The sequence below is a fragment of the Babylonia areolata genome, chromosome 6 (genome assembly GCF_041734735.1).
Source record: "Babylonia areolata isolate BAREFJ2019XMU chromosome 6, ASM4173473v1, whole genome shotgun sequence".
Taxonomy (NCBI): Eukaryota; Metazoa; Mollusca; class Gastropoda; order Neogastropoda; family Buccinidae; genus Babylonia; species Babylonia areolata.
Window position 1 is genome coordinate 17,357,633 of NC_134881.1, and position 14,312 is coordinate 17,371,944.

Sequence of the window (14,312 nt, forward strand, 5' to 3'; positions counted from 1 at the left end):
TATGATGATGGCCATAGACCACCCTATGTTTCTGTGCTGTTGGATCAATTGATGGTAGGCATCTATTAGTCTCAGGAGACTACAGGTTTGTGCTCTGGGTGATATTTCTGGTGCAGCGTCAGTTGTGGTTGTGGGATCAGTTATTTGCACAATATGTGCACACAATGCATTTCAATCAATGGATATATTCATGTACTTTTTGCATAAACATTAAAATAGTTGGGATGTATGTGTCGAGTTGTTTATGATGATGCGTAGATTTGAATATGTCAGTTCTTTTTAATTTTGTTCAGATTTCCAGGAATCTGCATGGAAACTAGAAGTTCCAGCAGTTTGAATGGATAATACTTTAATAGTCTTTTTGAGGATTGTACATCTGGACTTAGAGATAGCATAGATGCAAGAAGTTCTCTGGGAGTTTGCATGGACATAGGACTCTGGATTGTATAACATGTTTTCCATTAAATTAATGTTTTCATTGTCCAGTTACAGTTTACTTTTTATATTCAATTATCTTTTTCTGCAAAATATGAATTATAGGACAATTGAAACACACACAGACACAGACACACACACACACACAGGCACTTGCCTCTGATACTTCCATATCAAAATTTTAAATATGCAAGGCAATTGACACGCGCACATTCCAGTACTCATTCTTGATGAGTATGCTGCAAACATGCGGACCCTCTCTCACTTACATACCTAATCTTAGAGATAAAATCAACTGAAGACTATGGAGCCAGAATTATGTCTAGCTATCCACTTGCCAGTGTAATTTGTGTGTGTGTGTGTGTGTGTGTGTGTGTGCTTAAATGCATGTTGCCATAGTCTAATTTTGTGGTAATATTCATTTGTTGGGAAATTTGACTTTGATCTTGTTGAGCTGATTGTTAGTGAGAATCGTTGGAACAGATTTGACAAAAGATTATTATTTTATTTTTTTAGATTTTTTATTTGAATTAGGAAACACCATTTCCTTGCTTCCCTCACCCCTTCTCATAAATGTAAGTATTAGATGCCTGATGCATATGTATCACAGTCAAATAGCAGGTGAGCCTGACAGTGGGACACAGTGCTCTCCTGCAGGATTCTCAGCAGAGTGAATGAGCAATGATAATGGTGTTGCACATCTAGCCATACTGGCCTAACCCTAAGTCCCCAGCCACAGGTAATTTTTTCCTGCGGAATTCTGGCCTCCACCACCTGAGAGCATTTTTCAACAAATGACTGAATTCACCGTTCATTCCCATCCCACCTCCTTCATTTCAGTTATAACTTGATATGATATAAACAGGGAGTCAGGAGGGCATTGCAATGTAGACCAACAAAATAACTGATTGTAAACTGAGTATCCCCAAGAATATCATCCAAATATTTGGCTCTGTAATCTATTCTACTGGGGGGGGGGGGGGGGGGGGGGTTGTTGTTAGTAGTAAAACAGAGACCAGGTGGGTGAAGGAGATATATATCTGGTTGGTATCTGTCATCACTTGTGGGACACAAGAAATGTGTGAGGGAGCAAATGTTAAAACTGCAGGGGAGGGCTTGGATTGTACCATTAATTTTTTGTCTCACAGAGAGAGAGAAACACTGTAAGCCCATGGAGTTTAGATATTCAGCTGGCCATAAAATCAGATAGCATTTTATGAAAGGTTAGGACATGTTGTTTGATTATGCTCTATTCTTTTATCAGCACTTTCTATCGTCTGCCCTGTTTACAGATTGATGTAGTGTTTTCTCCCCCAGTGCTGTGCAAAACTGGGTCATGTTACAGTCTGCCTCACCGTTCGCAGTGATCATCACCAAACAACCAATAATTCAAAAGTATGATGGTTCAGAATGTGTGTGTTGTTGGAGTAAGCTTGAACTAAGAGTGTGGCATCTGCATTGTGTTTATTTCCAGTAGGTTGTTGTCCTCAGGAAAATCATTGTGATCTGCCACAAACACTTAACAATGTTTTGTGGTACTATCCTCAAAGAGAAATGAACAAGGAATCTGATTATGATAATTACATACATGTACACTTCTTCACCCATCAGTTAACAAATTGAAGTGTACATCTTAGAAAATTGTACATTTGCGTCAGTTTGACATGGTCAATTCAACATTGATGGAATTCTTATGCTTTTATTATTGTTGTGTAGAAGTTTGAATGCTATTTGAACCAGTTCAACACAGATCTGTAATGTATATCAACCAATCTGAAGAAAATGAATATTTAAAAAAAAGCATACAGAGTGGACTATGAGCATGTCAAGTTGTTGTGGGTGCTATTGCACATTGCTGATTGGTTAGCTGTAGTTCTCAACCATTCAGCAAGCTGACCCTACTATCCGCTCATTACCCACGGAATCCTACATGCAATAGAAGTGTATTCCATGATTTCTGAGTTGCCCCTAGATGGAGTCCACAAAACTGAGTGTTTGTGCTAGAATTTTGCGGCAAACTTGTTAAATGTAAGGTATGGAATGGACTTTATTCCAGATTCAAAGTGTATATAAATTATAAAGTGGCAATATAGATTCAGCAACATTTTTTTGTTCATTGATCTGTTTTTATGACTAGTTTATATTTCAGTTTGTTTTTGTTTTTAATGAAACTGATAAGGTATTCAAATCATTACATGATGAAATTCACTGAAACATCTAGTCACCTTGTCCTCAGCACTTTGAGTTTTCTATACAACTTTATTTTGCGTTGGTGCTTGTCTGGTCAAAAACATGATACATCCATTTTTATTCCATTGTTCAGAATACATTAAAATGAATACATGGTAAACTTCACAGTGTGTGTGTGTGTTCATGTGTTTAAGAGAGAGAGAGAGAGAATCTTGCATTGATGAAACAAAATTATGGTATACAAAGGTACTGCTGATTGACACACTGGTGACAGTGTATACAAACTGTTGATTCTGTAGTTGATTTTCCTTTTTTGGAGTATGCTTCATTAATTTCAGTTGAGCAGTGTTGGTTTGTACTTTTAAACTGCAACATCAGTAAATTATTTAAGATAGCTATTGGTTTGCTTTGTTTATAAATAACCACAAGAATTCCAGTTTAATCTGATCTCTCATTAGCTGCACATACACGCTATGCATAAGGAAAACAAAAACAACACCACCAGTGTGAAATATGTAGCATTGTTTTTTTTGTTTGTTTTGTTTTGGTTGCAGCGGAGTGGCTTCACATTAGTCTGTTTATCTTAAATATTTTGTGTCAGTGTTAAGATATCATGCATATATATGTATTTTAACTGAACCTGGCTTAAATGCCTCTTATACAATCAACTGTGCTGAAACTTACCAGGTGCTTATTTACTTCATGTTCTCAGCGATTACATCAGAAACTCTCCCTCAGGTACAGACCTTACACTGTAGTTAGCATGATCTTTATTAAGTCAAACACTAAATAAATACTCTCACTAGCCAACATAGCAGAGGGTTTAGCGACATGGAGTGACAGCTGGGAAGATTTGGGTTCAAATCCCAGCAGAGGTGGGTTTTTTTCTGTCCACAGCCAGCTCCTACCCTGAGCTGAGTGTGCTGAGAGCTTAAATGGGAAAGCTAGAACCACATCATTGTTAATTGCCACAAACATGTGTCTCATCCACAAGTCTCATCCACTTCAAGAATGCGTCTTTGGGTGTGTTGCTCAAATTTCCTAACACAGCAAGTGTCTGTATCTCTTGGTACTGGTCAAATGCCGGGATCTCATTATGAAAAAGAAGCTTAGAGTAGAGTGCAGTCTTGTCACATAGTCCCAAAACTAAAATGGACCTCCATAGCAGCATTGTCATCCTTCTCCTTCATCATCATATTGAAAAAAAAGAAAAAATCCCAGATTCTGTGGCCTTTAATGCCCTGCTTTCATGGTGACCTCAGTTTCCATGCCCCTCCACTTCTATGCTTGGGGTGAGTCTTGTCAGTGTCTTCAGACTGTCCTTGCAGGGATGCAATCATGGCCTTCACTCTGGGGGATGACGCTCACCCAATCTGGCTCCGCGACAAGCAATCATTGTGAGTAGGGGGCTTGATAAGTATGTTAAATCAGAACAGGCACAACTGAACACCACCAAAGTGACTCAGCAGCAGTCCCTGTGGAACCTGGACTGCTTTGGATGAACCCAGGTGTGGCTGTGCATGGGTAAGCAGAATGAGCAGCATGGGAGTAATGCCATTGAAATGGTCCATACGATTAGGCAGCAAAACAAAACAAACAAAAAACAAGGAAAAAAGCTGTCGTTCAGTGACAGAACTCACACCTTAGCATATTAGCATAAGCTTTATCAGTTCCTATAGTTATCATCACATGTCTGTAGGAAGAGAATACCTTTGAAACTTTGTTGGACATTCAAATAGATGTCAGATGCATTACATGTCTTGGCAACATTTAGAAAGTACACACATGCCATCAAATAGAAACTTAAATGGTAATTCTTTAGATGTTTTAAAAGAAAAAAAAGCCTTCTACACAAACAGTGCAGATCTCATCAAGGCAGACACATTCAACAGACATATTTATTGGATAATTTACCTCAGCATCCTCAAATTATAAATGGAATTCAGAAAAGAAACAGAAAATCTGACAACTACCAGAAATTAGGCTACAACCATCAGACAAGAATGTCTCATGAGAGAGAAAATGAAAGTATACTCAAACCATTTAACACACCGGAATTTCAACCTCTCATCAAATCCAAAAAATAACATTTGATGGAGAAAATCATGTATCCTCTATCCTGCAAACCTAACAAGAACTCTACTGGTGTAAACACAGAGGCAGAGGGTATAGCAACAGAATCAAAAACATCTGAACATGAGAAAGATCCTTAACAGCACCATGGGAACTGGATGTGTCACCATAATCCTTCCACAGAAAGCATAAGAATTGTTCCACACACACACACAAAAACCACCCCCCTCCCTCCAAGAAAAAAAAGAAACACAACAGAAAGAGAAAAAAAAAATCTTAATTTCTCACAGTCTTTCATTCACATGTGAAATCATTCCAAACCAAATTATTACAGAATGAGAACTCAATTGGAATTTCACTGTCAGTAAATATCAACTGGGGAATTTAAAATTCCAGGCATGTTAGTCATCACATCCTATGTTCCTTTAGTCTTGAGCAATAGTTTACCTATATATATTGACTTTCCAAATGTACATATCCATCACAATCAAACCGTTTGTGTATCTTCTTTCTAATAAGGCACTGGTAGTGATATATATATGGCCTGAGTCTTTGAACACAGGTGGAAACACACACATGCACCACTGTAATCTCTCTCTCTCTCTCTCTCTCACTAACACACACACACAAATATGAACCATTGTGATCTTTCTCCCTTTCTTACAAACATACAACACAACACCACACACACACTCGTGATTACAGTAATAATGCATGGGAATGATGACAGTTGTTGGTAGGACACAATGTTTACCTACAAAGTGAAGAAGCATATGCAGAGGTGTGTGTGTGTGTGTGTGTGTGTGTGTGTGTGTGTTGTTCCTCATTCACTCTGTGTGTATGTGTATTGCTCCTCATCCACTTCACTGAAATATTTGTGGATTATGATAATTCAATGGATGATGATGACCATGATGATAATCATTTGTCAGGGACAGTGATGTCCACAGACTGAAGCAAGATATGCTGAAGTGTCATTGTGTAGGTCAAGGACATACTCGTTGTGGGTGTCACACAATTCAGCTGATACACTCTGTCCTTGTCCCTCATTCCTGGAAAACACACACATTCTTAATTTGCTTATACATACAGACACACACATACATGCACACACTCATCTCTCACTCCTGTGAAACATATTCTTATGTACACATGCATACATTCACACACATGCACATGTACACACCAGTATAATGCACTCTAAACACACCCTGACAAAACATCAAGTGTTTTTTTCCCTTTCATTTGAAAGGAACTAAAGTGATTTTATGCTTACACACATGTGCTCATATTCACACAAACACATGCACTGAAACGCACAAACTATATCTAAAGAATTTCTAAGAAATATGAAATAGTCATTTCAAGACTACAATCAATCTTAAAAATGGAAAAAAGAAGAAGAAAAAGATTCCTGTTAGCTGCTTTGAATGTGGTTTAAAAAAAAAAATCTTTTTCTGGACTTAATAATTTGGCATTCCTGCTATGTTATTTTCTTTCTAGCACTGGGGACGTGTGAGGTGCTTGTTGACAATTTTTTGGTTTTGAAATCCTGTTGTTAAGAAACACGCACATACACCCGCACACATATATATATTTATATATAAATACATAGATAGATACACATACAGATAGATAGATAAATAATTTTGTGCATTATATATGACTTTCTATCTTTGTTTTTGTTTTTTTACCCTCTGGTGCAAAACTGATGGAGTGATCAACATCAGAGCAAGATCATAGTTTTCTGTGTATGAATATAACTTTAATTGTGCCTGATTTTCTTTTCCATTTTTTTATATATAATATTCAGCCCTGATATGTCTCTGTGTGGTGGGTTGGGGCTATAAGCAATAACAATAAACCAACAGGGTTAAAAAGCAAGGACTTACCTGTGAGGTGGATATGAGAGAAGTGGAACTGTTTGCAGACAGAGGGCAGAGAACTCACACCTTGGCCAGCAGTCAGAATCACACGGCACTCTTGACCACTGCAATGAACACTGTTATTCTACACATCCAGGGATTTTCACATGGGTGTACCATACATGTTCATGTCTGCACAGTATTTACTACTCATATATTCTTTTTTTTTTTTTTTTTTTTTTTTTGCTGCCCCATCTGCACCATTTCAGTGGCATTACTCCCATGCCACTCATTTAGATCCCCCTATACATGGTCACACCCAGGTTCATCCGTCACAGTTCTAGCGTTGGCAGTCCGCAGGGAACCATCAATGTTAGGTCGCCAGGAGGCCACACACCAGAGAAGATCCTGCACTGATGCTGAGTCACTTCGGTGGTGTTCAGTGGCGCTTGTTCTGATTTAACGTACTTAGGACACCACCTACTAAGCCCCTTACCAACGACAATAATGGCTTAGTCGTGTAGCCAGACTGAGTAAGCGTCCCTCCCGGAGTGGAGACCACCGAAGACATTGACAGGACTCACCCCAAGCACACAACTCATATATTTATAATGACTCTCTTGTTGTGCATATATGAAAATTTCAAGCATTTCCATGGACACGCTCTTGTCCTTACCTTACATCTGCACAATACTGACAACATGTTCATGATATACTCTTGTTGTGCACATCAGAATTTTTCCAGAACTGCTTTTCCACCTGTCAACCTCTGTTTCAGGTGAAGTTTGGTGAAGAAAACATATCAGGATGTATATAATACCATTATTCATGAATAATTTGAATTTTGATGAACTAGAAAAATAAATCAATTAATACAAACTTCAAACAGATCATGACCCAACTTGTCCAACTCACTTGCTGACATACACACACACACACATGCACACGCTCACACACGTATGTCTGTAATGCATACCTTGACTGTGTGATCCACTGAGCAGCATCCAGGAGACAGGCACACAGACGGGCAGCACCATGTTCAGTATTCTGATCAACACAACTGTTCTCATCACATCATCCATTATCATAATAAATCACCAACAAAAACAGATTTTGTGAATTTTTCCACTCTCCATTAGATCTGGATTCAGAGTATAATTACCAGCAAATGAAATTAATACATAATATATAAATGACATATCTTTTTTGTTGTTGTCTTATTCATGATCAGTATCAAATCACCAAACCCACAAAACAGCCAAAGAATTGATTATTTCTTAATTAATCACTTGAAACCCAAAATCCAATTAAGTTTTTTTGTTTTTTTTCTCTCTCAGGGCATACAGCAGGAAGTGTTCAACTATGAACTATCACAATTCACATCATAAACTTAAATTAATAGGACCGATCAAGTTTGAAACTGCTGCCATTTGTGTTATATATATACATATATATATATAAAGCAAAGCAACACTGCATTGAGAACAAGCCTTTCTGCCCCCAAGTCTACTTTGAGTCTGTCACTATTGCAGAGAGAATCAGATGAATAAATTACTTCAGAAACTTTCACTTGCACAGTTGCAGATATTAAAAAAAAAGAAGAAAGAATATGTGTATATGCATTCACATATGCAACTGGCCAATGCAATCATCACTTCATATTGTTATGAAAATCAGAACATAATGAAAGATTAGAAAAAAAAAAAAAAATCTTCTGAGAGTGTTATTGAATACTACTGTATCAGAACTGCCCAGCAGAAAATTAAAGTAATGAAGTAAAGCAAGCAATATTTCAAACATAAACTGGTAAAGTCATACTCAGTATTTCAAACTAATCATACACAGTTTTACACAAAAGTCAGTTTGTAAGCTGCATTGAAACCAGTTCCTAGTTTTTCTTAAAAAATGTACACAGTTCCTTTTCATGCAAGTCACAGCATGATTGTCCACCTGTTGATGCATATGTAAGTGTGTAACACACATTATCTTTAAAAACAAAATTTGTTTACTTTCTTGTGATCTTGGAGGCAGTGTGTGTGTGTGTGTGTGTGTGTGTGTGTGTGTGTGTGTGTGTGTGTGTGTGCATGTGCACACGGGCATGTGTGTTTGAATCTCTTGAAATGTAAAAAAAGCAAATTCTCACCTTTCTTTGTAAATTAACATTCCATTTATCTTTCTTTTTTTTTATATATAAAAAGGATATAATTCTGTCATTACATTATTACCAACAATCCAAACTGACAGTTTTAAAATGATATGCCACTGTCTCTCACCTTGCTCTGAGCACTGTAGACATGAAAGTCATCGATGATGATGGTGTCAGGAAGTAACGCCTGCGTGTGAATGCTCCCACACCATTTTACCACTTCATCTGCTTGATCTGGATACCTGTTTCACCAGTTAAGTCCTTTTCAGAGAAACGTTTAGAGAAGCTGTAAATTAACCCTTTTAATTACTTGGCATTCTTTGTGACTCCTTGAAAAGCATACTAGGGCCATAACAGTGCTCCTCCAGTGGTATCAGTTTGGGCTGTCTTCTTCAGTTGGGCCTGTGTCCATCCAGCTGCTCATCCGCTGTGCATCTTCTAACATGTCTGTATTGGTCGGCCCACTTTTCTTTTCCCTTGAGGGTTCACTTCTGTATTTGTCTGGTGATGTTGTTTGGAGGTTTGCACAGGGTGTAGCCAGTGCTTTTCACAATTTTCTTAATGACAGAAATTCGGTTGGTTCTTTCCCATGGTTTTTGACATTTGGCATAATTTCTGGCCAGCTTGTGCACAAATGTATTTTATGACATCTACTGATGAAGGACTGGAATTAGTCAGTTTTCAGTTCTATTTGTCTTCAGGCCTCTGATCTATAGAAAGGTGTGGACTTCATATTTGTATCAAAAATCCTCATCTTGTGGGTGCAGAGAACTGAGAGTTTCATACATGCCACATATTATCGAATGCATGCCTCTTAATTTGTGTTTCATATCTTCATCTTTGCCTCATCTTTGCTGACTGCATCACCAATCAAACAGACAATCTTCTCACTTGCCTTTGCGTTCTCGCTTCAAAAAGTAGAGTGGGTCTTGTTTATGAATTAATCTTTTTAAGTGTTATTGAAATTATGTTTGCCTTATCACCCTTCCCCAATCCTTTACAATCTCCTATTCTAGTCATGATTACCAAATCAAACTATTTAACTGTTTCCTTCCACACAAGCCATTATCTATTTTTCACTTTCACTCTTTTATTCCAGCTGTCTGAAATGACTGTTCAATTGAACAAACAGCCACTGAGATATAAAACAACAACAACACAATAATAGTAAATATCTGCTGCACCTTTCATTCAAATAAAATAATGCTCAACGCACACTACATGAGTAAAATATAACAAAAAGAAAGCATTTTACATAAAAATCATAATCACTAGCAAATTTCTAGTATCCCATGCATGCAATGTACACTCGCCTCAACAACATAGTGAATATCTATACATCATCCGTATAATCATGATACTAAGGACACACAAATGCACAGTCAGAAAAATGTGTGCATAGATGTGCACACACACACACACACACACACACACACACACACACACACAGACTCAATACATAGAAACACACACATAAACACCAATACACTGTAAGCATATGTGTAGAGTCATTTCTTCCTTGTCAAAACATTTGGCATTAAGAAAAACACAGCAGTCAGAGAGGTGTGCCCACACTGACCAGAACTTGAGGAGCTGCAGGGCAGCAGACTGTGGGGATGGCATGCCATGAACAGGCAGGGGCAGCTGGCCCAGGACTTTGGGTCGGATAAACATCACATGGTGGTTCTCTGTTGCCAATGACACTGCTGCCTGGAAGGCTAATGATGTCTTTCCTCTGCAATAATTGTCATATAATTTTACAATGGCTGTACTTGCCATGTGTCCACACTCACATGCATAATCAGTTGGTAGTTTTGTGTAACACCTGCCCAGTTTAAAAAAAAAAGAATGAATGACTGAGCCAAAACAGTGGGAGAAAGAAAAAAGATCTTCCTGTTCAGTAGTTGAACTTTCTATCATGCAAATGAATCAGATTGTCAGGCAAGAAAGCATCCCTCCCTCCTGCAATTGAATAATTAGTCAATTAATCAGACCACCCTTGTTACAGTAATGAAAACCTCACCTAACTAACTTCTTTCTTTCTGTGTTTGTGAGCTATCATTTACATTCACTAAAATCAATGTGAATGGGCTTTTATGTGTATGATGATTTTACCCTGCCACACTGGCAGCCGTACCAAATCAGTTTTCAGGTATAGCTAACCCTTTCAACAACCACCTAGTTAATTCACTCACACAGTTTACTGGTAGCTGGTGTACTTGTCAATCAGTGAGGCAATCCATGATCAGAAAGAACTCACGTGTTGTCCTCCCCTACAATGAGGGAGAGGGTGGCACAGTGGGGCAGACTGTCCACCCCCTGTTGTCCTTTGCGCTTGTTGTCCCATTGACACCATGCCGATCCAACCGGCAACATGTGAACCAGGCTGCTCATTTCTGTCACACATGAGCATAAATCAGCAACATGTGAACCGTACTGATCATCTGTTACACAAATACAGTAATAAGTGCTGCAATACGCTGCTCCATCTCTATCACATATACAGACATGTATTACATACAGGGCATGGATTTTCAAACCTGATATAGCACCTATCCTCTCAGTCAGAGACCAAACTCTAAGTGCTTTACAATCTTGGGGTCATTTGCACAACAGGCTACCAACCTGGATAGAGCCGAGTGAAGGCTGCCATTGGCTGCTCATCTTTCATTTCCTGTGTCACTTTATCAGTTTTCAGGTACACACACATACACACTCAAACAGACATATGAAATTTTATGTGTATCACTTCAATGACAGAGCTTAGACTTAGAGCAGTGAGGAAATGTGAGACCTTAATTAAACGGCTGTAATAATACTGCACTTGAACATAAAGTCAAATGCACACAGGTGGTAACATGAACTTGTTGTGCAAGCAAAACACACACTCCAAGATCGTGGTATGAACAACAATTGTCCAACCCACAAACTGCACAGGGCCAGACATGGAAGCAGTTCATTCCACCCTCTAACAAACTACACACACCAGGAGGGGGAAGCAAGCAGCTAACTTCTGTCTCAAACACACACACACACACTACACTAAGTGACACTTTAACCATGCCATTCATCTCCCTAACACATAACACACACTGAAAACATGTGAAATACGCTTCTCAATTTGTCACAACACACACACACACACACACACCAGCAACATGTGGACCATGGGTAACTTGCACTTCACTGTTTTTATTCAAACAGAAGGTGAACAAAGATAGCAACTGCAGTAAGTTCCATATGTTTCAAATGCAGTGTGTGTGTGTGTGTGTGTGTGTGTGTGTGTGTGTGTGTGTGTGTGTGTGTGTGTGTGTTCCCACCTGATTTTGATGCAGCTTAGGCTTACTGATTTACGATTTGAACAGTTATTGAAAAATATCAATCATTTTGACCTTGACCGTGGTTCAAGATTACAAAGTGGCCCAAAACATCTATTTGATTTGGATTTTTCTGTGCTCAGATGTAGTTTGGTGGAAAAGAGGTGTGGAATGGAAAATCAGGAGCAGAATCAGTTAGGCAAGGGATATTATGGCTTCATAACTACTGCTCATTCAACTATTACACCCAGGATGACATTACTGATTTCTTTTTTTTATATAAAGAGTGAAAACAAATGGCAATACTTCTCATTTCAATTTTACATTGCATGATGATGAAGGTCAAGGTCAATCTGATCTTTTGTTCTTGTATGATCCAGAAAATTAAATATGGCTTGATCATTGTTGTTCTAACAAGGAATAGATGCAAAAACAAACCACATGCGCAAGTGTGTTTTATAAAGTATGTATGTTCTATGATTATACTCAATGAAATAGCACATGCATCCAATACATGTATACAATCATTTGCACAACACAGTCATATGAGTTGTACTATTAGTATCAAGATCCATCATTCAGATTGTCCCTATTTCTGTCATTGACGCTAGTTCAATCATACGGAGTACTGCTTTACTGCAACGTCCTCTTGATAAAAGTAAATGTGTAATTCCACTTACTTGTTTAGTGTATCAGTGAAATGCATTATTCAAATTAAGTGAGTGCATGATTAGCAATACATCATTCAATCTGGGAATCGGAAGGTGTCGATTTATGGATTTTGATCTCTTCTCCCAGTAAATAGAGTTTCTTTATATCATTCAATGCTCTTTATAGTTTTTCATGCTGACATAATCACAACAGGGGTGAATTATCAATGTGGGCTGTGCCACCTCACAGACAGAATCAAGCTCCCATCACGTTGCTTGCCTCATCAAAGGGGAACAAATGATATCGTATGAATGGGTTATTGCCACACGACTCTTTGTTTTGCAGAGGGCGCTGTTTGACCTGCATGTGAAAATGAATTCCACCAATTTTCATCCCAGAAACTCATAATCGGATGAAAAAAAGTGGAGTTTGACCGATCAGAAGCCAGGTAGGGAGTGTTGAGTAACAGTCTGTGCAAATTCATTGAGTGTTATTGGCTGGATATTGCTCTGTCCTCGCTCGCGTCCGTGAAGCGCCTTGATGCGTCTCGGCACGTCTGCTAGACAATCCCCCGGCATTGAACTTGCCAGTTGACGCCAGCCGAGCCGCTCCTCCACTGCCCACACACTTGTTTTGTCTGCAGAACCTTGCTTCTTACTGAGGTTTTGCAGGGAAGACATGCCTTTTATTGATTAACCTCTAAAGTGCGCTTTCAGTCACCCCCGAAACCATGAGGGTGAAAACTAAATCCTGGCCCTTGCGTGTAACTGCAATCAAAACAAAGCTCATCGGAGCCACTTGAAGACCGCTGCAGAATGCTCACACTGACAAGCTCAATTCAGCTGAGCAGGCTGCAGTGGTGCTGTTCTGTTGGGGGGGTTGTCAGCGAAATGATTACATGACCGTGCGGTTTTGATCATAATGCGATCAGTGAAATGCGAAATATATTCAAAGTCCATTCACTGATGGAATCAGCCAGTCTTATTCAATGTGTGTGTGTGTACGTGCGCGCTCGCACATGCGCGTGTGTGTATGTGTTGGACTGGAGAAAGAGGGATAGTTTTCACATTAGAGATGGAACACAGCGACTGTCACCCCTCACCCCAAGCATAATGCTTTTTTTGTGAGTGTACTTTTACATGCAAACGCAGCAAAGCCATTTGCTTGCGCATATACCCACACTTATTATTCAGTGCAGTTGTGTGAGTCCCATCACATGAGTATATATTTCAAATTTCGATTTCATGTCTGATTTTGTTCACTTTGTTGCAGTTAAAGTTATATTGAGATGTGTGTCACAACGTGGAAGCTTGTGTATGTGTGTGATTAAGTGCAGAGAGAGGGATACAGTTTACACTCTAGAAATGGAGCACCTCTGTTATGGCTCATTCCTGGCATATATTGTGGGTGCACTTTTCAGTGGAACGTCATGTGCATGCACATGCACTCATACATGTATGCATTCTGTAAGTTGCATGCACATACACTCTGTTAGTCTAAATAATCTGTCAGGAAAAGGTCAAGTCCTTCCTTCCCACATTCCCATCATAACTCAGTATGATATATTTGTACATTTTAATTTATTTTTTGTTCACACACACACACACACACACACATGCACACATCAGGTAATGT

The 14,312-nt window shown here is 38.8% G+C and overlaps 2 protein-coding genes across 7 annotated transcripts in view; one reads left to right on the forward strand and one right to left on the reverse strand.

Moving 5' to 3' along the window:
• Window positions 1-3,421: 3,421 nt before the first annotated feature.
• Window positions 3,422-12,951, reverse strand: LOC143283309 (uncharacterized). Of its 6 annotated transcripts, XM_076589494.1 has the most exons (8): window positions 12,707-12,949; window positions 11,335-11,391; window positions 10,970-11,105; window positions 10,289-10,444; window positions 8,837-8,951; window positions 7,540-7,610; window positions 6,591-6,688; window positions 3,422-5,750 (listed from the first exon to the last, which is right to left on the reverse strand). In XM_076589494.1, coding segments are annotated over exons 1-8 (765 nt in total). In that variant the 5' UTR covers window positions 12,708-12,949; the 3' UTR covers window positions 3,422-5,619. The 6 variants fall into 6 exon arrangements, with proteins under 6 accessions (XP_076445609.1, XP_076445613.1, XP_076445610.1 ...); XM_076589498.1 differs by lacking the exon at window positions 11,335-11,391 and having other exon boundaries at window positions 12,929-12,951; XM_076589495.1 differs by lacking the exon at window positions 11,335-11,391.
• A 68-nt stretch (window positions 12,952-13,019) lies between these two features.
• Window positions 13,020-14,312, forward strand: part of LOC143282799 (uncharacterized) — a 47,666-nt gene continuing 46,373 nt past the window's right edge. The window contains exon 1 of the mRNA XM_076588576.1: window positions 13,020-13,125. The gene's annotated coding sequence lies outside the window, so the exon portion shown is untranslated. The remainder of the gene's footprint in view (window positions 13,126-14,312) is intronic.

What these genes read in the sequence shown, in the direction of transcription:
- LOC143283309 (XM_076589493.1), bottom strand. Translation starts at nt 11,419, where the DNA reads ATGTGTGTGTACCTGAAAACTGATAAAGTGACACAGGAAATGAAAGAT. An exon ending in ATTGTAGGGGAGGACAACAC is followed by an intron (nt 10,445 to 10,969) that starts GTGAGTTCTTTC and finishes CAATTATTGCAG; the next exon opens with AGGAAAGACATCATTAGCCT. An exon ending in CTGCAGCTCCTCAAGTTCTG is followed by an intron (nt 8,952 to 10,288) that starts GTCAGTGTGGGC and finishes CTGGTGAAACAG; the next exon opens with GTATCCAGATCAAGCAGATG.